The following is a 22977-nucleotide window of genomic DNA, read 5'->3' on the forward strand; positions in this document are numbered from 1 at the left end:
CCTGAATATGAAGCAGTTTTGTATGTTGTTTTCATGAATATATGTATTTTTATATTTTCCCCTAGTTATATGTATTTTTTTCACATTGGTTGGTTGGAGAACTGCACTGCAAATTTCAAAGTATGGCTGCATTTCAATTCATGAATTAGTTCAGGAATGAAAATCAGCTAGTTTCTCATTAAAATGCAAACAAAAACGACCATCTTTAATAGTCAAGATATTTGGGCTCCTGAGGCAGAAAACCCTGTCATCATCATCATCCATTTAATAGCTAACAACCTGTTACCTTTTCATATCACCCCAAAATCAGCTGCCTCACTCTGTTTAATGGTAGGGCCAGCCCAGCCCTAAAATGACTGAAACATTGTTTGCGAAGGAATTTTGAATGTTTGAAATATTCTAAGCAGTATTATTTCTGTTCTTGAAAAAATTTAGACACTGAATAATTACTTTCTCTGTTAAAATTTTCCTTAACAGTTTGCTCAACATGGCTCAGAAGCCTGCAAACTATTCTCACACTGCCCCCTCCCTCCCTACACAATCTTTCACTGGAAAAGTTACATATTTATTTAGTCCTCATCACTTTTTCTGCTGAATGCTAATCTTGCCGCTTCTTCTTAACCATTTTCAATGAGAATGCTGGAGGGAAGGCTGCCTCTGGAGTGGTAAAAAGAAACCACCTCAGACCTCTTAGCTGACACCACAAATGGGGAGGAGGGAAATGACAGAGCACTTTTTGTTGCTCAAGGCATGACATTTTCAACATGAAAACAACTTGACAGGTTCTGAATTAGTGTCTCCGCTGCGGCATTATCTAGCAATCTCCACATCAAAAGAACAATTCCTTCAGGGGTGGTTTTACTGTGCTGTCTCTCATCAGTCATAGAGAGATCAGTGATTTCTAGGTAGTTCTGCATCAGAGATGACACATAATGGTTACAGAGTCAAACTAGGGCTGTGGAGACCTGAGTTCAAATCCCTACCCAGCCATGAAGCTTACTGGATGACCCTGGGCCAATCACTATAGTCACTTCCACACTATACATTTAAAGCACATGGCTTCTCCTAAAGAATCCTGGGAAGTATAGTTTATGCTTCACAGAGCTACAGTTCCCAGCACTCTTAACAAATTACAGTTCCCAGGATTCTTTGGGGGACACCATGTGCTTTAAATGTATGGTGTGGAGTACCTATCCTGTCTCTTGATGTGAGGTTCAGCAAACATTTTAGACATGTGGGGACATTTTGATTTTTTATGCAAGCACCTTGGGCACCACACCCTCCTGTCACTTCTTTCACCCCTCCCGCAGATCAGCTCCTCCCCCACCACCACCTGAGACAGAAAGAGTGTGCACACAAACTTCATTTTTCCAAGGGATCTGGGTAAAAGCTAGATCCAGTGATCTGTATCTTGAAAAGCACATACAGCTGAAAGAGGAAGTGGGAAACTGTGTCACTCTTCCAACTTCATCCTTCAGCCCTGTGTACTTTTTTGGGGAGAAAAAGGTAACCACCCATGCCACCTCATGACTGAGGGAGCTGTAAGGTCAGAGGCTTTGTGGGTCCCACAGGAAGATCTCAAGGGTGACCCCTGTCTCAACATAATATACCTTACAGATACAGAGTTGTTGTGAGGATAAAGAGGGAGAGGCAAGTCAATTAGGGCAAATGGAGCACTGCCCCACCAACCTCAGTCTGCCCCTACCTACCTACCTCTTTTCTTACAACCAGTCCGGGTGGGGGCTCTGCCTATCACCTTCTTCCTCCTCCTCTTTCTGCTTAGTCTGAGTTGCCCTTGTAGAACTCAGCAGAGAGGAGGATGGGGACAAAACGAGAATTAGCTGGCTCTGTGTGTCATTGGGTCTAGTGCTGCCTGTCATTGGCTCCAACTTCACCCACCGTTTGGTCCCCCTGCCTTCCGCCCTACCAGTCACAATGGGCACCAGCCACCACTGGAGTTAGTTAGAAGATGAGACTGGCACACAGAAAATTGGAGAGAATAAAAGAAAGAGAAAGAAAGCAAACACACAACAGACAGGCTGGCTGAGAATGAGGGAACGAGGATAGAGTATGGGAAGAAGTGGGGTGAAAGGGACTGTCAGACTGAGGGAGAGGAAAAGTAGAAGCATCCAAAGGTGCTTCAAAGGGGATGAGAGAGAAAAGAGATGAAAGCTTAATATTTTTTTAAAAAAATATTAATCGTAAATTGGAAATACAGAGGAAGGGCATAAGAAAAGGACGGTGTTGGAGGAGGAAGAAGTGAATGTAAAAAAGGGGCAAGGCCACAAAATGCCATTTTAAGTGTGAAAGGGGAAAAGGAGAAGAAATGATAGGAGATGAGTAAAAATACTTTGAGAAGGATGTTGCAGAGGGAAATATAAAATAAAAGGTCTTCTTCAGTTAGAGCCTCTTGATCAGCAGTACTCTCAGTTGGAGAGGCTAAGTCACAATATATCCAGAGCCAATGGCTGTTCTTAACTTGAGGAAAGCTAAACTATGGAACTCCCTTTCACAAGGAAATTGCTGTGGCAAAGCATTTCATCATTTCTAAAGAGGGATTAGGTTTTAAAGAAAATGTCAGTAATTGCCAGCTGATTATGAAAGACCGTCTTACCCCTCATGTACCCAGTTGATCACTATGCTCTGCAGGTGAGGGCCTCCTGCAGATACCATCTTATCCAGAGGTCTGTTCCGCACAATATAGGAAGCAGACCTTTAGTGTTGTGGCATCTATCCTTTGGAATTTCCTCCCCTTAAATATTAGACCTTCCTCTTTCAACAAACCTTTTAAGTAGAGACCTTATCCCAGTCTGTGTCTGTATTAGAATTGCTTTTAAAGTTATTTTTAAAGCTTTTTTAAAAAAAAGTTTTTAAAGGTGTTTTTTAATATGTTTTTAAAGATGCTTTGTTTTAATAAGCTTTTACAGATGTTTTGTTTCAATATGTTTTAAAGTCTTTTGTTTTTATGGTGTTTTAGAGTATTTTTAGTGTTTTTGTTTGCTCCTCTGGGCTCCTTTTAGGAGGAAGGGTGGCATAGACATTTCATAAATAAATAAATAAATAAATAAATAAAACATGACAACTTCAATGGATCTACTCTGAGAAGGACTAGCATTGACTGCCACCCTAAATAACACATAATTGAAGAAAGAGACAATATTAGTGGGCAGAACATGTGACTCCCAGGAACGTCACAGGGCCCCAAATACCTGGACTTAACCATGTGTTCCTGTATCCCCAGCCACTCTTATTCCAGGCTCTGCTCTCCATACTGTGGTTAAACTGAGAGGAGAAGGATGAAACAAGAGACCAGGATACCGTGGAGAGAACTGGCTTTTGAGGAACAATGTACCTACATTGTAACAGACCAGCCGTACAACTCACACTCCAACCTTTCACGGGCCCAAGCCTCTTTGCCCCGGAACCTGGCCTTCCAGCACAACAGCACCAACCAGGTAGCACCAGCAACCAGCCCAGGGTGGACCTTTAGCTGTGTGGTCCCCTAGGCTTAGATCTGTGCCCCTTCCTCTTGCATATCCCAAGCAAGTAGGGATAGGGGAGAAATTACATAGAGTTGGCATTTAAAGGCAAACTTGCCTTTCCACTTTCCACGAACCAAAACGCAGCTATCCTTCAAGATTTGCACTTCTCCAGATTTTGCAATGCAGTTCTCCTGTCATGTAATGTGTGCAAGAATGTATATGTTACAGTCAAGTGTGCATATATTAGTGAAAATAACATTCAAAAATGTATAATATTAGGGGGAATTGCTTTGCAAAAATGTGAGTATTATGCAAAATTGCATATAAAAATGTGTATAGTTGGAGAAATTCCCACAAATATGTTGATGCTTTTTCATGAGGGTTTTTAAAACAAATCACAAATTGAGGTGGAAATGTGGAGAACTGAAGACTAGAAAAACAAGAAACTGAGATGAACCATAATTGGCATATTCACCCATGCATTCAAGAGACAAAGCTATCCTTCATTGCTCCCTTTCAGCTACGGCCCTGCTTCCCTCTTCCCACCTCACCCACTCTAGATTTGATGAGCATCAACTCCCTGTTCTGCACCTCTGCCAGTCCCCCTGCCCCAGCCGCCCCAGCCACCCCTGTGTATGAGCACAGACTGTGGCAGGTCTTCACTGGAATGGCAGAAGAACTTTGTCTGGAAATCCCTGGCAAATTCACCTGGCATTTATGTAGTAGTAGGGATAGGTGAGAATTCACCTTCCTTTGGATTTGCTACCAGATTATTCAAAAGATCACATGCTTGCTCTGTGTGTGAAGAGAGTATGCTTGCCTAGGACCTGAGTGGATTTTCTCCAACACTGGATTTCCCCAACGCCGGACTGCACCGTGGGGAGGGTGGGGTGCAGAAATGTAGGTCTTGCATGGAGAAAGCAGGGAAGAGAGGAGGAAGAGGCTGGAGTTGGGGGTGGACAAGCATAGGGAGCATTCCTTGGCCCAGGTGGCAGTGGAGAAAGAGAGAGAGAGAGATGGCTGCATGGGGCCTCCTCCTAAGAGTGAGAGAGAAGGCAATTTCTTTCCCTTTGCTCCAGCTCTTAAGGCACAGGAGGAACCAACCCCACTGCGGTTTTCTTTGCTAAGTTGTGACATCATCCCACTGGTGATATGACCTGAGGGAACCTAAAGGCCAAGTTAAAGGGCACCTCCAGAGACTTTCCCTCGAAACTGGTGGAGCTGGAGGATTTGGGGCAGGAGAGCCACTGTTCCTATTGTGTGGGGTGGGTTGTTGCTAGCTGCATTAGTTGCATTGCGGGCCCAGGGCTCCTCCTGACCCATTTCTCTCCCCCCACAGCTTTGTATCTACTGCTAGCTACTGATGGTCCTGGTGGAGGGCATTTTAAGAGTTACTACTACAGAGATTGATTGGCAAGCATAGAAAATTTGAAGTCTCTCTCTAGGCTTGGCTTTTAATCTCTGTAGTGTTAAACTCTAAAATGTCAGTCCACCCTTGCAGTTGTGGGGGAATCAAATATAATTAATAAATGTTGGCAAAAATGAGCAGGCACAAGACTGAACAGGCTGCAGGTCCACCGTAATTGGCTTGGATCGGCAACCAGAAGCAGATTCCAGACCTAGCTAGTAGCCATTCATAGCCTCATCCTCTTTCCTTTTTCTGTCTGTCTTTCCTTCCAAAGTGGCATCTTATCATTCTTTTCCATGTACATCAAAATGGGGAACTGAATCCCACTGGGGACTGCCTCCCTGTCAGTTACCTGATAATACAATCATAGCAGGTGATCCATTTTCCTTGCCCACATGGGCAAAGGCACAGCACTTTGCAAGCACTGATTATCAGCTTGTCATCAGTGCTTGCAAAGCCCTGTGTCTTCGCAAGCACTGACAATCACAGCAGTGCTCGCAAAGGCACTGGGTTTTGCAAGCACCAGCTACCAGCTTTACATGTCTGTCTTTCACCATATTAAAAGCAACCACATTTTTTAATGGTTGCAAAAGAGTTCTGAGGATTGGGAAAAGGTGTGTTGATGACAGCACAGGCACTTGACAATCAACATCTTCCATAACTGGCTTTTTCTGGTCCATGTATGTTGCAAATTTGGGGAATGAATTTCCCATAACTCATCCCACAAGAGGAAGCAGTACGCTTGTGCTAGAACTGAATGCAGATGGCCTCTCACAATTCTCCACAATTCTCCACCCTATTAGTGGACACTGAAATTGGGGAAGAACCATTTCACCAAGTTTCTCCGGGGAGAGGAGAAATTCTCCAACAGTTTCTCAGGCATGGTGCTCACCATTAGCACTGGCAGTCGCACAGCTTCTTTCTTTTTTCCTAAAGTTTTTTATCTTGTTTTGCTGCTGCAAGTTTCAATAGCAGAAACTGTGTTGACAATCTGGCCACCATCCTGCATCCCCCACAATGCCCCAGACCCCAAAGTCTTCAGAGAATTTTGTGTGCTTGGGAGAGAAGAGGAATAGGAAAAAAGGAAGCTCCCTTTATACTGAGTCAGACCATTCCATCTAACTCAGTATTGTCCACACTGACTGGCAGCAGCTCTCCAGAGCTTCAGACAGGGAAATTTTTCCAGGCCTACCTGGGATTGAATACCAGGGATTGAATATGGGACTTTTGGTATGCAAAGCAGATGCTCTACCCAGTAGCAGATGGTGTGGCAGGGCAGTGGTGCTCATCTGACCCCTGGCTGGTCACATTGCTGCTGCTTACTGGTTGGCATAGGGGCAGTGGTGGCAAGGTCAGCGTGGTGCATATGCACTGACAGGGCCAATCCAGGGTTTATGCAGGTGCATTTGCACTGTGCTGACCTTGATGCTGCCACTCCCTTCCCTCTCTACTTCCCGGTAAGCAACTGGGGATCAGGTGAGTGCCTCTGTCTGCTACTGGCTGCACCACTGAGCTATATTGTTGCATGCACCTCAATCTCCAAGCAGTGGGAGACTCCAGGGTCCCAGCACTTACCCAGGGTTTGGTTTCCTTTGAATGAAGGTCACTGGAAACTGTGGTGTCTTTAGGATATATGATTTTATTGGGGGCACTAGGGGCTCTGCCCCTGTGCGCTTTGTGTGCCAACTCCTCCCCTCCCCTTTCCCAGGGTTGCCAAGGCACCTCTCTCCTCCCCCTACTCTCTGCCAGGTCTCGCCTGCTGAACTTCCTTCCTCTCCCCCAGCACGTGAGCTGGAGGAAAGGGAGGCCTCACAGTAGCAATGCTGAGGCCTCTCACAAACTGGTTCTGTGGGTCATGCAGGGCACCACCTGCCCCTCACCTTGCTTGCCCTCCCCCCCCACTTCCAGCCTTGAGCCCAGTATGCCTGGACTGCAGCACGGCACTTGCCTTCCTTGCATATCTGCTCTTGACCAGGTCTTCAGACATGTAAATCAGGTACTTGACAGGCCTGGAAGGTATCCAAAGACATCAACCAGACCAACCCCCCTATCCTATAACAATATAGACATATAGATATGGTAGAGAATATTCAGAGAAAATTCTCCAGCATGACCTTCTTTTCCTTAAGTGAATGAGAAAAAGAAAAAACTTTTCCTCTGAAAACTGTCTTCTGTGAAATTTTGTACTCTACTTTGTACGGAAGGCTGTGTGGGGGCACCTCCAGATTAACTCTGCTGCTCTAAAGATGTTACTCATCTCTTCAGCTAAATCCAGGGGCCCAGCCAGGAAGGCATTAAATCTTTCACTGCTGTTTCTTTTGCCTTCTCTTCATACACACTGCTCAATGGAAAACTGTGGCTGCCAATTTCAAACATCCATAGGAGCAGCCTTCACCAACCTAGTGTTCTTCAGATATTTTGGACTACAATTTCCATCAGCCCTAGCCAGCACGTGCTGGTTGGGGCTGATGGGAGTTGTAGTCCAAAAACATCCAGAGGGCACTAGGTTGGAGAAGGATGCACAGGAGGAAGCATAGAGTCCTATCACCAACCCACCCATGCCAACGCCCAGCTGCACAGCAGGAGGATATGTGAATTTGTGATTCTGGCTACAGACCAACCAAATCATCTCCAAACACAGAGCAAAGGTCTTTTGCTTTGGGCATGTTCACATTCTTGAGAGGCCACCAGGGGGAAGCAGAAGCAACACACCTAGAATGGTGGTTAAGCAACACATCTAGAATCAACTTCAAAGAGTAATCCATAGATTTTTAGAATTCATACGGGCCGCAGACTTCTGTGAGCCTCTATTTTTTTCTTCCCTGCAGTGGAAATGAGAACTGCCCATACAAAGCAATGCAGAAACCAAGAATTTCAGGGCAGTTGTGATGCGGCAGCAGTATGCAATGCATAGAGAATGAGCAGCAAAGAGAGGGGTTAATGGTTTCTGACTCAAGCCTCATTTTATGTGGAAATGTGATTTGGAAAAAAAAAGGTTTATTTTTTTAAAAAGTTTTTTAAAATGCAATGTGGTTGCATACAAGTAAATGGAGAAGAAGGCTCCTGTATGCAACTGGATACTTGATTTAGGCTGAGAGGACGTTTGTGGGGATGGTTGAAGAAGACTGATCTTTTCTGTCACCTGCAAAACTCAGCCTCACCTCTTGTTCTGCAGTATTAATAGAGGAATACACTGCAGGGCTCTTGTAAGCCACTTTCTCTTGATATAAAGCAGCAGAGGCAGCTGCATTAGGGCAAGTGGGACACTGCCCCACCAACTACCCTAAGTTGGCCCCACCTGCCTTCTTACTTACAACTAGTGCAGGAGTTGGCACTGCCTGTCAGCTAGGGATGAGGGAGAAATTCAGTTCAGTTCGCATTTAAAGCTGAATCTATCAAATTTGCACTTTCCGAAACACAGGCATCCTTCAAAATTTGCACTTATCCTATTTTGCGATGAAATTCTCCAACCAAGCAATGTTTACAAAAATGCATATATTAGGGGAAAGTGTGCAAAAATGTGTACATTGGTCAAAACTGCATACAAAAATATATTTATTAGGAGAAATTCACACTAAAATGCTGAAGAATTTGCATGATTTTTTTTAAATTGCAAATTGCTGCAGAAATGTGCAGAACTGAAGTTAAGATTAGAAAAATGAGAGAATTGAAATTGACAGATTATCCCATCCCTACTGTCAGCTTCCTCCTCCTTAGTCTCAGTGTTGTCTATGTAGAACTCCAGGAGGTAAGAGGATTGGCACAAAAGTAGAATTAGTTACCTCTGCCTGTCATTGGATCTGGTTCTGCTTGTCATTTGCCTCCCAGTCTTTGCTCTATCATTCCCAATGGGCACCAGACACAACTTATATAAAGGATATGTTTATAATTTCTGCCAAATATTAGAGGGTACAAGTGAAGGAAAGGAGGAACAGGAGCTTAACCTGCACTGACATAGTTTTGGTGCTTCTGCAGGTAATGGCTGTGATCACCAGAGAGTACATCCCACAAGGCACACGCTTTGGACCATTGGTTGGGAAAGTCTACACCAGACAGAATATTCCAAAAAACATGGACTGGAAACACTACTGGAGAGTGAGTAGCCTCTGCAGAACACCTAATGGCTCCCTTTTGTCCAGATAAATCTACTCTGTCTTTTGGAAAGTTGTTTGTTTGTCTATTCATTTTGCATTTGGGCACCTCTTAAGATATCGCAACCAGATTTTGCATGATGGTTCTTAACAGCAAGGAGCTGGCTTTCTTCTATGTTTGGATACAATTGAACACCATTTTGAATCAAGGTGGCAGGCTGAACCTTTCAAAACTGCAAGGATATTTTGGTTTCTTTGAATTCCCAAGCAACACTAGATACAAGGCTACTAGTGAACTATACATGCCAACAAGAGAACAGACCTTCTGGGTGAGGCTACTGCCCCATACAGCAAAACGTGTGATTCCTTAGAATTCTGGTACCTTAAGCAATTTGTGTGGATCTGGCCTAGAGCTATGAGGGTCATCTGTGTAGGAATGGGATTCACTTGTTGGTGTTGGTTTGATCACATTCTGTTGAACTGGCAGATAGATTCGTTCAATGTTCATTTATTTTCCCCTATCTTCTACTTTTACCATTTTGGCAAAGTCAGTTTCACGTTAGCAAAAATCCAGTGTTAGGAAAAGCCACAGAAGCTTGCAGCATCCAAAATCAGTCCTTGAAGACAGCAAACATACAAACTATTGGGAAGCCGAGTGCCAAGTTTGATTTTAGTAAAATTCTCACTCATCCCTATTTCTGATCTTCAAACAGTGGTCTGGCTTGGGCCATTCACCCATCACTAGTAGTCAGGCTCCATAATAAAGCTGGTGCTAGTTACGGAACATATGTGCTTCCCAGGGCATTTCCAACCTGTTGCCATTTTTGGGTGGGACTCAATCACATACCAACAAATTCAGGTTGCACAATTCAAGTTGGTTTGGCACTCTTGCACAACAAACGCACTCCTTCCACCCAAAAACCCTGACTTTTTGTGATAAAGAAGGTGATGGGAAAATATACTAGAAAGTGTGGAATAACACTAGCTTGACACAGCTTTGTATATCCTCTCCGCAAACAAATCAGGTTTCAAACATTAAAAACTAAAATGGTTCTGAGGCAAGGAATTGTGTGGGGGGGGAACATCTTGCCTGATATGGGGCCTCTGAGAGGCCATGAGATTGCACTTCTCACAACTGAATCTAGATAATTAGGCTACAAGCAAGAACACCTGCTTATCAGTTGAGACTGGTACTTCAAGGCCAATCGGCCTAGGAAGGTTGGTGAGTGTGTGACCGTTAGGCACGAAAGCTCCAGAAGATTTCATCATCAGAAAGCCCCCTGATTGTCCAATTAATTCCTGGCTGTTGCTGGGCATTTCCCATAAGAATAGGATCCAGATCTTGGGTTTTTGTTCCCCAGTGTTCTTTGGTGCTACCTGATGTTGGGGTTCCATTTTCCACCTGCTATCCAGGCTATACATCTCTGGGGAGATGTGGAACCATGATGTTACTCTGCTGGTTTACCTCTATTGTGAGTATAGATTAGGCTAGACAGCTTTGTGTTTATTTATTTATTTAATTTATATATCGCCCCATAGCCGAAGCTCTCTGGGCGGTTCACAACAAGTAAAACATCTGATATACAATTAAAACCAATATACAATTTGAACTCTCTCTGTATGTTACCTAGCCCTTGGGGGTGTTTGGTTTAAGGAACTATTTTGCTGCTATACTTTTTGCAATTATATTTTATTCTGATAAAGCTACATTTTATTTACCAGTGTGTGTTAATTTCAGGGGGAATTGGCTCTGAATCCAGCACCTTGGCCAATTAGCCACGGATTACCGTATATTTGGGTATTTTGCCTGAAGGCTCCAAGACAAAGAGTGTATCTTTGGCTCTTGTCTTTTGGAATCCTTGCAGGGTCTATTTCTGGCACTTTGGGTTTTCCCTTGGCCCAGAGTGGGTGACCAGTTTAAGGGGTGGTGGCAGTCTACCTACCTTGCTGGGTTGTTGTTGGTTTACTCAGCCCTGGTAAGGGAGACACGGGTTGTGCCTGGCCAGGATCAATTGCCTTGGGCTTGGAAACTGAGTCCTGGTGTGAACTGGCAGCAGTTCATGACAGCTGACATTTTCTAATCTCCCTACAACCCTTATGGGGCAAAATATCAGGATGAATGATCAATAAACAGATCATCTGGAAGTGAAGTGTCCCCAGTTAGAGTGCATGCGCTCAGGCAGAGCATCCTACAAGTGGGATCTGCAACAAAATGTTGCAGTGTGGAGTGCTCCTGCTCAGGGTGCCAACCAGCCAGACCCTTTTCTAGGACACAGCATTCCATTCCCTTTTCTTTTCCCACCCAGTTTTTATCTCCCCCCAAGTCACCCAGTGAAAAGCAGTATACAAATGTTTTAAATAAATAAATAATATGGCCACTGAGTATACTGGGTCCGCATTGGGACATCCTGAGGTTTCCCTCCACCCCTCCCTTAGGGTTTTTCCCCCTTCTAAATGGAAATCTGCAAATCTTGGGGTTCCTGCAACTCTGTCAATACCTGCCTCTTGTGGGTGGATGGAGCCAGAGTTTATGAACCTGGTGCAGTCTGTCATAAGGTTTTGTGCAGTTGGGCATATGGGATTTAATAAGGAGCTAGGTAGTTTCTAAAAAAAGAAATAGAAAAAAGGAAAAAGAAATAGATAAAAAGAATTAGAAAATGAAGACAAATACTGGTTCCTTTAAAATCACAACCTTAAATTAATAGTATATTATTGGACTACTTTACTAGTTTGGGGGCAGGCAGTGTGCTGGCTGCTTGTGCAGTAGGGGGAAAGCTTAGAATAAACCCTGGAAGGTGCCATTTTGGCTTCATAAAAATCCTCACTTGGAGAATTTAGTTTGCTATTAGTATAACGTAGGGCTGGGGAACCTGTGGCCTTCCAGATGTTGTTGGACTCCGGCTCCAACAGTTTGCTGGCTGCTATTGTTAGAACCCTACATGTAATAATACAGTGACTAGTATGTAGGGACAAAGAGAACTACTAGAATCATAGAATAGCAGAGGTGAAAGGGGCCTATAAGGCTATCAAGTCCAACCCCCTGCTCAATGCAGGAATCCAAATCAAAGCATTCCCGACAGATGGCTGTCCAGCTGCCTCTTGAATGCCTCCAGTGTCAGAGAGCTCAGCTGAAATCTGGCTTCCTGCAACTTGAGCCCATTATTCTGTGTCCTACACTCTGGGATGATCGAGAAGAGATCCCGACCCTCCTCTGTGTGACAACCTTTCATGTACTTGAAGAGTGCTATCATATCTCCCCTCAGTTTTCTCTTCTCCAGGCTAAACATGCCCAGTTCTTTCAGTCTCTCCTCATAGGGCTTTGTTTCCAGTTCCCTGATCATCCTTGTTGCCCTCCTCTGAACCTGTTCCAGTTTGTTTGCATCCTTCTTGAAGTGCGGAGACCAGAACTGGATGACGCCTAACCAGTGCTGAATGGTTATTGTACAGAAATAGAAGAGGATAATAAAAAAGGTAGAACAAGAGCCCTATTCCAAAAGATTAGAGAAATCAAAGGGAAATTTAAAACAAGAAACAGGGTTGTTGAATAATCAACAGGGTAACACACTGACTGATCGAAATGAAATAAATGGAAAATGGAAGCAATACATTGAAGAACTCTATAAAAGAGATGCAACGATGACATTCATTCATGGAGGAACCGTATGATGAAGAACCAGAAATTTTAGAATGTGAGGTGAAAGCTGCACTTAAAATACTTGGAAGAAACAAATAACCAGGAACAGATGGCATACCAATTGAGTTGCTACAAGTTACTGAGATGGAATCTATCCAATGTTTGAGAAAAATTTGTCCACAAATATAGAAAACAATGGCCCACAGACTGGAAGCCTTCAATATAACATCCCAATTCCAAAGAAAGGGGACCCCAGGAAATGCAGCAATTATTGAACTATTGCCTTAATATCCCATGCAAGTAAAGTAATGCTCAAGATTCTACAACAAAGGCCCGTACCATATATGGAGTGAATGCCAGATGTCCAAGCTGGATTTAGAAAAAAGATGCACCAGAGATCACATTGCAAACATGTTGGATAATGGAATGGACCAAGGGATTTCAGAAGGAAATCACCCTGTGTTTTATAGATTACAGCAAAGCCTTTGATTGTATAGATCACGAAAACCTATGGAATGCTTTAAAAGAAATGGGGGTGCCACAGCATCTGATTGTTCTGATGCACTACCTATACTCAGGACAAGAGGCTACTGTAGGGACAGAAGATGGAGAAAGCAATTGGTTCCCCATCGGAAAGGGTGTGAGACAGGGGTGTATTTTATCACTCCGCTTGTTTAATCTATATGCAGAACATACCATACGGAAAGCAGAATTGGACCAAGAAGGAGGAGGTGTGAAAATTGGAGGGAGAAATATCAATAATTTAAGATATGCAGACGATACCATACTACTAGCAGAAACCAGTAATGATCTGAAATGAATGCTGATGAAAGTTAAAGAGGAAAACACAAAAGCAGGACTACAGCTGAACTTCAAAAAGACTAAAGTCATGACAACAGAAGATTTATGTAACTTTAAAGTTGGCAATGAGGACATTGAACTTGTCAAGGATTATCAATATCTTGGCACAGTCATTAACCAAAATGGAGACAATAGTCAAGAAATCAGAAGAAGGCTAGGACTGGGGAGAGCCGCTATGAGAGAACTAGAAAAGGTCCTCAAATGCTAAGATGTATCACTGAACACTAAAGTCAGGATCATTCAGACCATGGTATTCCCGATCTCTATGTATGGATGTGAAAGTTGGACAGTGACAAAAGCAGATAAGAGAAAAATTAACATTCGAAATGTGGTGTTGGAGGAGAGCTTTGCGCATACCATGGACGGTGAAATAGACAAACAATTGGGTGTTAGAACAAATTAAACCAAAACTGTCACTAGAAGCCAAAATGATGAAACTGAGGTTATCATACTTTGGACACATCATGAGAAGACATGATTCCCTAGAAAAGACAATAATGCAGGGAAAAACAGAAAGGAGTAGGAAAGGAGAAAGGCCAAAGAAGAGATGGATTGATTCCATAAAGGAAGCCACAGACCTGAACTTACAAGATCTGAACAGGGTGGTTCATGACAGATGCTTTCGGAGGTCACTGATTCATAGGGTCACCATGTCGAAATCGACTTGAAGGCACATAACAACAACAACAAGGATTGATGAAAGGATGTGTCATAAAACAAGACAAGGAAAACCCTGGGTATGAGTGCAATGATTGTGTATATGGGTGTGAGTGCTTGATGAAAATGAGAGATTGTGACAGGAGTTATGTGGGCAGAATGTTCTGAAGAGCTTGATTTATGTTACTAAGTGATTTACAAACATCATATTTCTTTATTAGAATGTTAAAGCAATATGTTGTTACATATATGGATTTTATGTTGTATTGTATATTTATGCACTTGGCATATGGAGGGTCACAAATTCCCCATAATAGTAATCTTATTATGCAGATACTGATCCCTATGTGCAGGGATTTATTTATAATATGAAGATGCATTCTATCATGCAAACTGAAATACACCCCTCCATGAAGACCTCAAACTGCAGATAAGATGGTAAATCTGTATTCAGAAGTCCTCTTTCATCCCTCCTATTACTGGAGTTTGGTATTTTTATTTTTATTTATTATTTGATTTATATCCCACCCTTCCTCCCAGCAGGAGCCCAGGGCAGCAAACAAAAGCACTAAAAACACTTTAAAACATCATAAAAACAGACTTTAAAATACATTAAAACAAAACATATTTAAAAACATTTTTTAAAAAGCTTTCAAGACACCTTAAAAAAGATTAAAAACATATTGTTTAAAAAAAAGGTTTAAAAACATATTAAAAAGCAATTCCAACACAGACGTAGACTAGGACAAGGTCTCAACTTAAAAGGCTTGTTGAAAGAGGAAGGTCTTCAGCAGGCGCCGAAAAGATAACAGAGATGGCGCCTGTCTAATATTTAAGGGGAAGGAATTCCACAGGGTAGGTGCTGCCACAGTAAAGGTCTATTTCCTATGTTGTGCGGAATGGACCTCCTGATAAGATGGTACTGCAGGAGGCCCTTGCTTGCAGAGTGCAGTGATCGACAGGGTATATAAGGGATAAGAGGGTCTTTCAGATATCCTGGTCCCAAGCTGTATAGGGCTTTGTACACCAAGACTGGAACCTTGAACTTGGCCCAGTAGTAAATGGGCAGCCAGTGCAATTCTTTCAGCAACAGAGTGACATGTTGGTGATACCCTGCCCCAGTGAGTAGTCTCACCATCGCATTTTGCACCACCTGCAGCTTCTGGACCACATAGAGCGCATTACAGTAATCCAGCCTGGAGGTTACCAGTGCATGGACAACAGTGGTCAGGCTATCCCAGCCTAGAAACGGCCACAGCCAAAGCTGGTAAAAGGCACTCCTAGTCACTGAGGTCACCTGAGCCTCTAGCAACAAAGATGGATCCAGGAGCACCCCCAGACTACGGACCTGCTCTTTCAGAGGGAGTACAACCCCGTCCAAAGCAGGCAACTGACCAATTATCTGAACTCGGGAACCACCAACCCACAGCGCCTCTGTCTTGCTAGGATTCAGACTCAGTTTAGTGGCCCTCATCCAGCCCATTACTGAGTCCAGGCAGTGGTCCAGAGCTTGCACGGCCTCTCCTGATTCAGATGTTACAGAGAAATGGAGTTGGTTATCATCAGCGTACTGCTGACACCTCACCCCAAATCTCCTGATGACCTCTCCCAAGGGCATCATATAAATGTTAAACAGCATGGGGAAAAAGATGGTACCCTGTGGCACCCCACAGCACAACTGCCAGGGGGCCAAAAGACAATCACCCAATGATATTCTCTGGAAACAACCTTGGAGATAGGATCGGAACCACTGTAAAACAGTGCCTCCAATACCCTTCTCACCAAGTTGGCCCAGAAGGATACCATCAAGTAAGAGTAACAGGGTTGCACTTCCCCTGTCTTTCTCCCGATAAAGATTATTCATCAGGGCGAACAAGGCTGATTCAGTCCCATAACCAGGCCTGAACCCAGACTGGAATAGGTAAAGATAATCTGTTTCATCCAAGAGTGCTTGCAATTGCTGCGCCACAACCCTCTCAGTCACCTTCCCTAAGAAGGGGGTATTTGTGACCAGTTGGTAATTGTCACAGCCCAATGGGTCCAGGGTGGGCTTTTTCAGGAGCGGTTGGATCACTGCCTCTTTCAGGGTGGCTGGAACCCCTCCCTCCCGCAATTATGCATTGACCACACCCTGGATCCACATATATTGCCATGGAGTGCGGAAATGAATAGTCTGGTAAGACTGGTGTTTGAAACAATAAAGAAACTCAAGGTGAATTCCTACTGGAAATTAAAGTCATTGACTACAGACATACATGTGGCCATTGTAGAGCCATGAGGCTCACACCCACAGGCACTATGTCTGACTGACTAGAAAGGAAGGAAAGAAAGCCTGACAAGTAGGAGAATCAGCAAGGAAACAATAGGTTGTCTCTCTGTCTGCCCTCCCCTCCCCCCGATTCAGGTCACTTGTTACAAGCATTGGTGCTTTACTCCCAACATTTATCAGTTAGCTGATGTGGTTCTGATGCCCAGCACCAGGCTGGTACAATGCCCTCTTGTGTGTAACAGAAAAGAGAATCTATCTGAAAAGTAACTATATAAATTAGACAAATGGCAAAAGGAAACTGATTTATCTATATCTATATCTAGTAACCATCTTGAGATGGAGCGTAAGAGGAGACTGCAGCCTAAAATGGATGAGGCTCAGGTAAATGCTTTTAAGGTTTCAGGCTGCACCTAAGACTGCTGGCAGAAAGAAACACAGATTACCTGATCCCCCATTTCTGAAAATACGTAACTCAGTAATCACACAGATCCTCTCTCCTCTTCCTCCTTCTTCTCCAGGTTTTCTCTGCAACAGGGGAGCTTCACCACATCCTTGATGTGAATGACCACCATTGCAGCAACTGGATGTGCTATGTGAATCCAGCCCCCGCTCGCCTAGCCCAGAACTTGATGGTTTGCCAGCACAATCTGGAGATCTATTTCTACACCATAAAACCCATCTCAGCTGGAGCTGAACTTTTGGTTTGGTATACCCATGAGGTATCTAGGCATTTCCAGTGCTTGCTCTCGAGGAAGCTGGCAGCCAAGCCAGGTGAGGGGATACTCTGTAGGTGGTGAATATCTTGCCAATATCTTGAACAGCAACAATTTAGGCGAGGCCCATCTTGTTCCAGAACCAACAACATGAGCACATCACTCTCCTCCTACTCCCATCGCCCAGCCATAGTGAGATGGAAAAAGTTTGTCTTTGAGAAATAGACTCTGATATAGTGATGGAGGAGAAATTTGATTTTGTTTGCATTTTAATGAGAAACTATCTAATTCACACTTCTCAAACCAGTATGAGAACTGAAACACTGCTATCCTGCTATTGTGATGTATTGTTTTCCTTTTAATTGTACCAAATATTAACTGTTTATTGCATATTGTATATTGATTTTTTATGTTGTAAACTGCCCAGAGAGCTCCGGCTTTGGGGCGGTATAAAAACTTAATTAAAAAAAAATTCTTCATAATCTGCACTTCTCCAGATTTTGTGATGCACTTCTCATATTGTAGAAACAATATGTTCAGAAATGCCTATAATACAAATGCATACAACTGCATATGTTAGTGAAAATAGTATGCAAAAATGCAGTATATTAGGGGAAATTCCTTTGCAAAAATGCATATATTAGGCAAAACTGCATACAGAAATGTGTAAATTGAGGCTGAATCCTAAAAAGATAGAGGTGTTGTATGTCCCAAGCTCTCAAGTCCAGGAGGTGGGAAAACAGCCTGTTCTGGATGGGTTGACCTTCTCTGGAAGGAGCAAATCCATAGTTTGGGAGTGCTCTTGGATTCAAAACTTTCACTGGAGGCTCAAGTGGCCTCTGTGGCTAGGAACACTTTTTTCCAGCTCCAGAGATGGCTTGGCCACTGTACTCCACACTCTGGTAACATCCAAACTGGACTGTTGCAGTGTGCTCTACGTGGGACTGGCTTTGAAGACACTAAGAAACTTTAATTGGTTTAAAATTCAGCAGCCAGACAACTGTAGGGCAGATCTCATATAACTCCTGTTTTAAAACAGCTGCATTGGTTGCCAGTTCATCTCTGGGACCAATTCAAGGTGCTCATGTTAGTGCACAAAGGCCTGAAAAACTTAGTCCTCAAATATCTGAAAGACTGCCTCCTTTCTTACAGACCCTCTTAGGTTTTAAGATCAACAGAGGGGGTCGTTTGCCATCAGAAACTCAGGAGGTAGTGGCCTGAGAAAGGGCATTCTCTGTGGTAGCCCCTAAATTGTGGAATTCCCTCCTCACAGAGATGCTTCTGACACTTTCATTATACAGCTTTCATCATATACTGCAGACACACCTTTTTGACCTGGCCTTTGACACTTGAGATGTATATTTTTAGGACTCATTCTAGTTCTGATTCTGATTCATTTTAAACTGTTTTTAATGTTGTATTTTAAACTGTTGTAACTTGCCCTGGGATGGGCAAGAGTGAAGTGTGGGTAATTATTATTATTATAGAAATTTGCCCTAAAATATTGATGAATTTTCATGAGGACTTTTTTTCACGCAAACTGTTGTGAAACTTAAGATTGGTAAAATAAGAAACTGAACAACACCAAAATGGATAGATTCACCTATCCCTTGTCAGGACTAGTTTGTCTCATGGAATTTGATATCTGAAGCAGGTTTTAAAAATATATATTTGACTTTACTTCTTTTCTTTCTTTAATTAAAAAAAGGAAGTTTTATGCCCTGACGGTTGTGGAAGATACACTTGAACCTTTTGAGGTCACCTAATGATACATTTTTGTTAAAGTTTCCATAAGTAAAAATACATCTACTTGAAAATAAACAGCAGCAATGAAAAGCAGATTTATTTTTTCTTTACAGAATATCTAGACTCAAGGGATTTCCCAGTAGAACCTTTCCCTGAGATGGTCAATAGACTGCTACAGAATGACCCCAAAGATGACCAAAGATGCACAGCTATTCACACAAAGAAAGCCAAGAACGATGATGAGGAAGAGAGAATTGATGCTGAAGAGCTAGAACAAGGCATGCCGCCAAGTAAGACAGCAAAAAACCAAAAAGTGGCTCCCAGGCCAGAGACCTCCAGGAGAGTGAAAGAGCCGCTCACAAAGCTTAGCTTTCCCCACAACACATCCAGGGAGAATGTTACTCCTGAGAAGTCTGCTCCTCTGAGTCAAAGGGGCACAGCCCCAGAGAAACAGCATGGTGCCAGTTGCTACCCATACAACCAGACTACCTTGCTCCAGAAGGAACTTCCGCTCCAACCTGACAACCCCTATTCCTCCAGCTCAGGGTGCCAGCCAATGGGCAATCTGCTCCGGGCATATTCCTTCAGCACCTCAGCTGCCCACTACCCCAAATCTGTACTGGTTCCTCAAATCTTCTCATTTCCATTGGGACTGCCTCTAACCGACCCTATAGAAATTGCACCCCTAAATTTGTCTTCCCAGGGCACTCTAGGGAAAAGAGCAATTCCCTATCTAGAGATGTGTCAAACTGTCTTCCCTTCCATCTTGCCACATGGAAAACAAGCAGCCAAGAAACCACAGGATCCTTCCTCTTCCCTCCCCACCAGGATCTTTAAATTTTTGGCCTCTGACCAAGGCCACCCCACCCTTTCACATGGCACCATAGTTCAGCAACTGAAAGCTACCTCTCACTTTGCCTACCAGCATGAGGCCATCAACCTCAGCATGCCAAAGACCACTCCACCAGAGTCCCAGGAAAGCAGAAAGTCTGTGACCCACCCTCTGGAAAAGAAGAATGACAAAATTAAGTACAAGTGCAACGTCTGCAACAAGAGCTTCGGGCAGCTCTCTAATCTCAAGGTAGATCCAGGAACATGAGCACACATTTGAGATCAAATTCATAAGTAGATATCATTCTCCCCATCAAGAACCATCTAATCCTCTCTTTAGCCCTACCTGAAGACTTACATCTGTTTCCTGGGCATGGTGGCTGTGTGACATTTGTATACTGACAAGTATCAGCTTATCTAATATTGCTGTGTGCTCACTCTGTACACTTGCTCTACCCATGTGCAATTGCAATCTAGGACCACATTTACGCCATTTATTTCTTTATTATTTGATTTATATCCCACCCTTCCTCCCAGCGGGAGCCCATTTATTCCACTGTTATACCACTTTAAACAGTCATGGCTTCCCCCAAAGGAGCCTGCAAAGTGTAGTTTGTGAAGGGTGCTGAGAGTTGTTAGGAGACTCCTATCCTCCTCACAGAGCTACAATTCCCAGAGTGGTTTAATAGTCAGTCCCTCTTCCCGGAGAACTCCGAGAACTGTAGCACTCAATGACAGCTGGTGGCTCCATGTCAGTGGGGCAGTGGAATCTTCTCTAGGTTTTATTCTGAACTTTCAAGGCACTTTGGACAGTGCTTTGGATAGCACCTTTAAAGTTCTGACTAAAACCTGGAGCACATTCCATTGCCTCACTGACATGGAGCCACCAGCCGCCACTGGTAGCGCTGTAAAAGGAATAAGAGTCTCTTCTTAGCAGGGCCGGCGCCAGGCATGCCGGGGCCCTTGGGCACCAACAAGCCCCGGGCCCTGACACACACACACTTGCACACTCACACCACCTACCTACCTTTCCCTTGGTGAATGCTGTCTGTGCTGTATGTGCATGCCTGCCATCAACCAAGATGATGGCCTAGGCTTCCCTAAGGGGCTGATGCCTCCGCCGCCATCTTGGTTGATGGCACGCTTGTGTGCTACACATGCACATCCCTGCCATCAACCAAGAAGGCAGTAGGTGCATGAGCCCCTTAGGGAAACCTTGGCCACCATCTTAGTTGATGGCAGGCTTGTGCCTGCAGCGCAACCAGCATTTACGTTGAGGGACAGGTAGGTGGGGTATGCAGATGGGCGTCGCAGGCCTGTGCAGCAGTAGGGCGGTGCCTAGGAGCTCCTTTTTGCAAACTGCAGAAGGGTTGGGAGCCAACACTGCTGCAGATCGCAGAAGTGAGTGTTACCCACCCACCCTAAGGAGGGGTCCTCCAGGGGACCCTTGAGACCCAGGGGCCCTCGGCTAGGGCCCGTCCTGGCCACCCTCTGGTGCCAGCCCTGCCTCTCAGTATCCTTTCACAAACTATACTTCCCAGGATAACTATACTTCCCAGTAAGGGTCTAGCATTGCATACCTCCCGTGACTTCCATCCCTTCCAAGCTCACACTGAACTATTCTCCTCCCACAGGTCCATCTGAGAGTGCACAGTGGCGAGAGGCCTTTTCAGTGCCAGATCTGTAAAAAGCGTTTCGTCCAGCTGGCTCACCTTCAGAAACACCACCTGGTGCACACAGGCGAGAGGCCCCACCTGTGCGTGGTAGGTGGCACTTTTCTTTCCTCATTAAGGAGCATGAGGAAAGGGGCGGTAGAGAAGACCACCAAATCATACTTAATTTCATAATCCATATAACATTCCAAACTTCTCTTATATTTTAATAAGGTATCTTGCTCTTCCAATAAAGTTTAAGAAATGGCCACCAGTTCTGCAAAATCAAACAAATACCAGCCTTTCTTAATTTTTTTATCATACATGATCATTCATATGTTGATTTTAATTTTTTTATGTATTCATTTTTAATATTTCTGTAATTGTACACCGTTTAGTTGCATTGCAGTACAGTCAGGAATAAAACTTCTGTCGCTGCAAGGAACTATCTAATTATAGTGCAATCTGCCAGTAATTCATTGGGGCCATACTGAATTTGGAAGCAGTTAGAGGCAGAAGATCCTCCATGGCGCAGAGTGGTAAGCGGTGGTAACGCAGCTGAAGCTCTGCTCACGGCCGGAGTTTGATTCCAACGGAAGTTGAATCTCCGGTAAAAGGGGTCGAGGTCCACTCAGCCTTCCATCCATCCGTGGTCGGTAAAATGAGTACCCGGCATATGCTGGGAAGTAAAGAAAGGCCAGGGAAGGAACTGGCAATCCCACCCCATATATACAGTCTGCCTAGTAAACGTCGCAAGACGTCACCCTAAGAGTCGGAAACGACTCGCGCTATAAGTGCGGGGACACCTTTACCTTAGAGGCAGAAACCAGAAGAAGAAAATTTATAATTAAAGTTATTTATTCATTCATTCATTTATATCCTGTTCTTCCTTCCAGTAGGAGCCCAAAGTTATGTGCACCTTTGCTGAACAGGCCTTATTTCTGAGCAAACAAAAATCATATAACCATAAGGAAATGCAGTGCTGGATTGTGCTATATTCAGATTTGGAAAGTTTTTTTAAAAAGGAATTTGTTCAAGTTTAATATGTCCAAAGAGGAGCTAACTCCAGTTTGCATTTGTCCCTTTAAAAATGAACTAGTTTGGTTCACATTCAGTCCACAGTTCCATTCACCTTCAACCAAATGAACCTGAGGGGGGAAAAACAGCATTTAGAATGTTACAAGCTGTTTTGCTGAAGTATAAAATATACTTAAGAAAACGAAATCATCAAGGCACACACACACACACCATGGAATGTGAATTATTTCATTTATTTTTCCCAACAATCTTTAAGCTTAAAGACCCCAAAAGTCTAAGGAGTCAAAAGACATAAGAGAATGAACTTGAAGATGAATAATTCAAAGGTGTGCCCCAAAATGAATTTAACTCGTGTCCAGTTCAATTATGGGAACTACTTTCAAGTGTAGTTTAGAGATTTCTGAACTAATTCAGTGAACCTCATGAAACCAAGCTAGTTCATTCCAAGTACTGGCTATATTTAGTACTATGAGGAAACACCATTTTAATTCTGCTTCTAGCCAATGCCTGAAAAAGCAGCACCGCAGTCATGCTAAATGAGCCTCTTTGGAGGCTGCTCTTCTGAAATCTAACTAGTAAAAGAGAAAGCTCAAGG

General features: G+C 43.7%; 1 protein-coding gene across 2 annotated transcripts in view; it reads left to right on the forward strand.

Moving 5' to 3' along the window:
- Positions 1–22977, forward strand: part of ZNF683 (zinc finger protein 683) — a 37966-nt gene that overhangs the window by 12478 nt on the left and 2511 nt on the right. Inside the window, exons 2-6 of one of the 2 annotated variants that reach the window (XM_061596610.1) lie at positions 3242–3455; positions 8866–8985; positions 16921–17173; positions 18975–19942; positions 21327–21455. In XM_061596610.1, the coding sequence (XP_061452594.1) occupies positions 3297–3455; positions 8866–8985; positions 16921–17173; positions 18975–19942; positions 21327–21455 (1629 nt within the window). In that variant the 5' untranslated portion in view covers positions 3242–3296. Of the gene's footprint in view, positions 1–3241; positions 3456–8865; positions 8986–16920; positions 17174–18974; positions 19943–21326; positions 21456–22977 lie in introns of those variants that run through there. The other variant, XM_061596611.1, reaches the window with a different exon arrangement.

The sequence above is a fragment of the Rhineura floridana genome, chromosome 15 (genome assembly GCF_030035675.1).
Source record: "Rhineura floridana isolate rRhiFlo1 chromosome 15, rRhiFlo1.hap2, whole genome shotgun sequence".
NCBI classification, from domain to species: domain Eukaryota; kingdom Metazoa; phylum Chordata; class Lepidosauria; order Squamata; family Rhineuridae; genus Rhineura; species Rhineura floridana.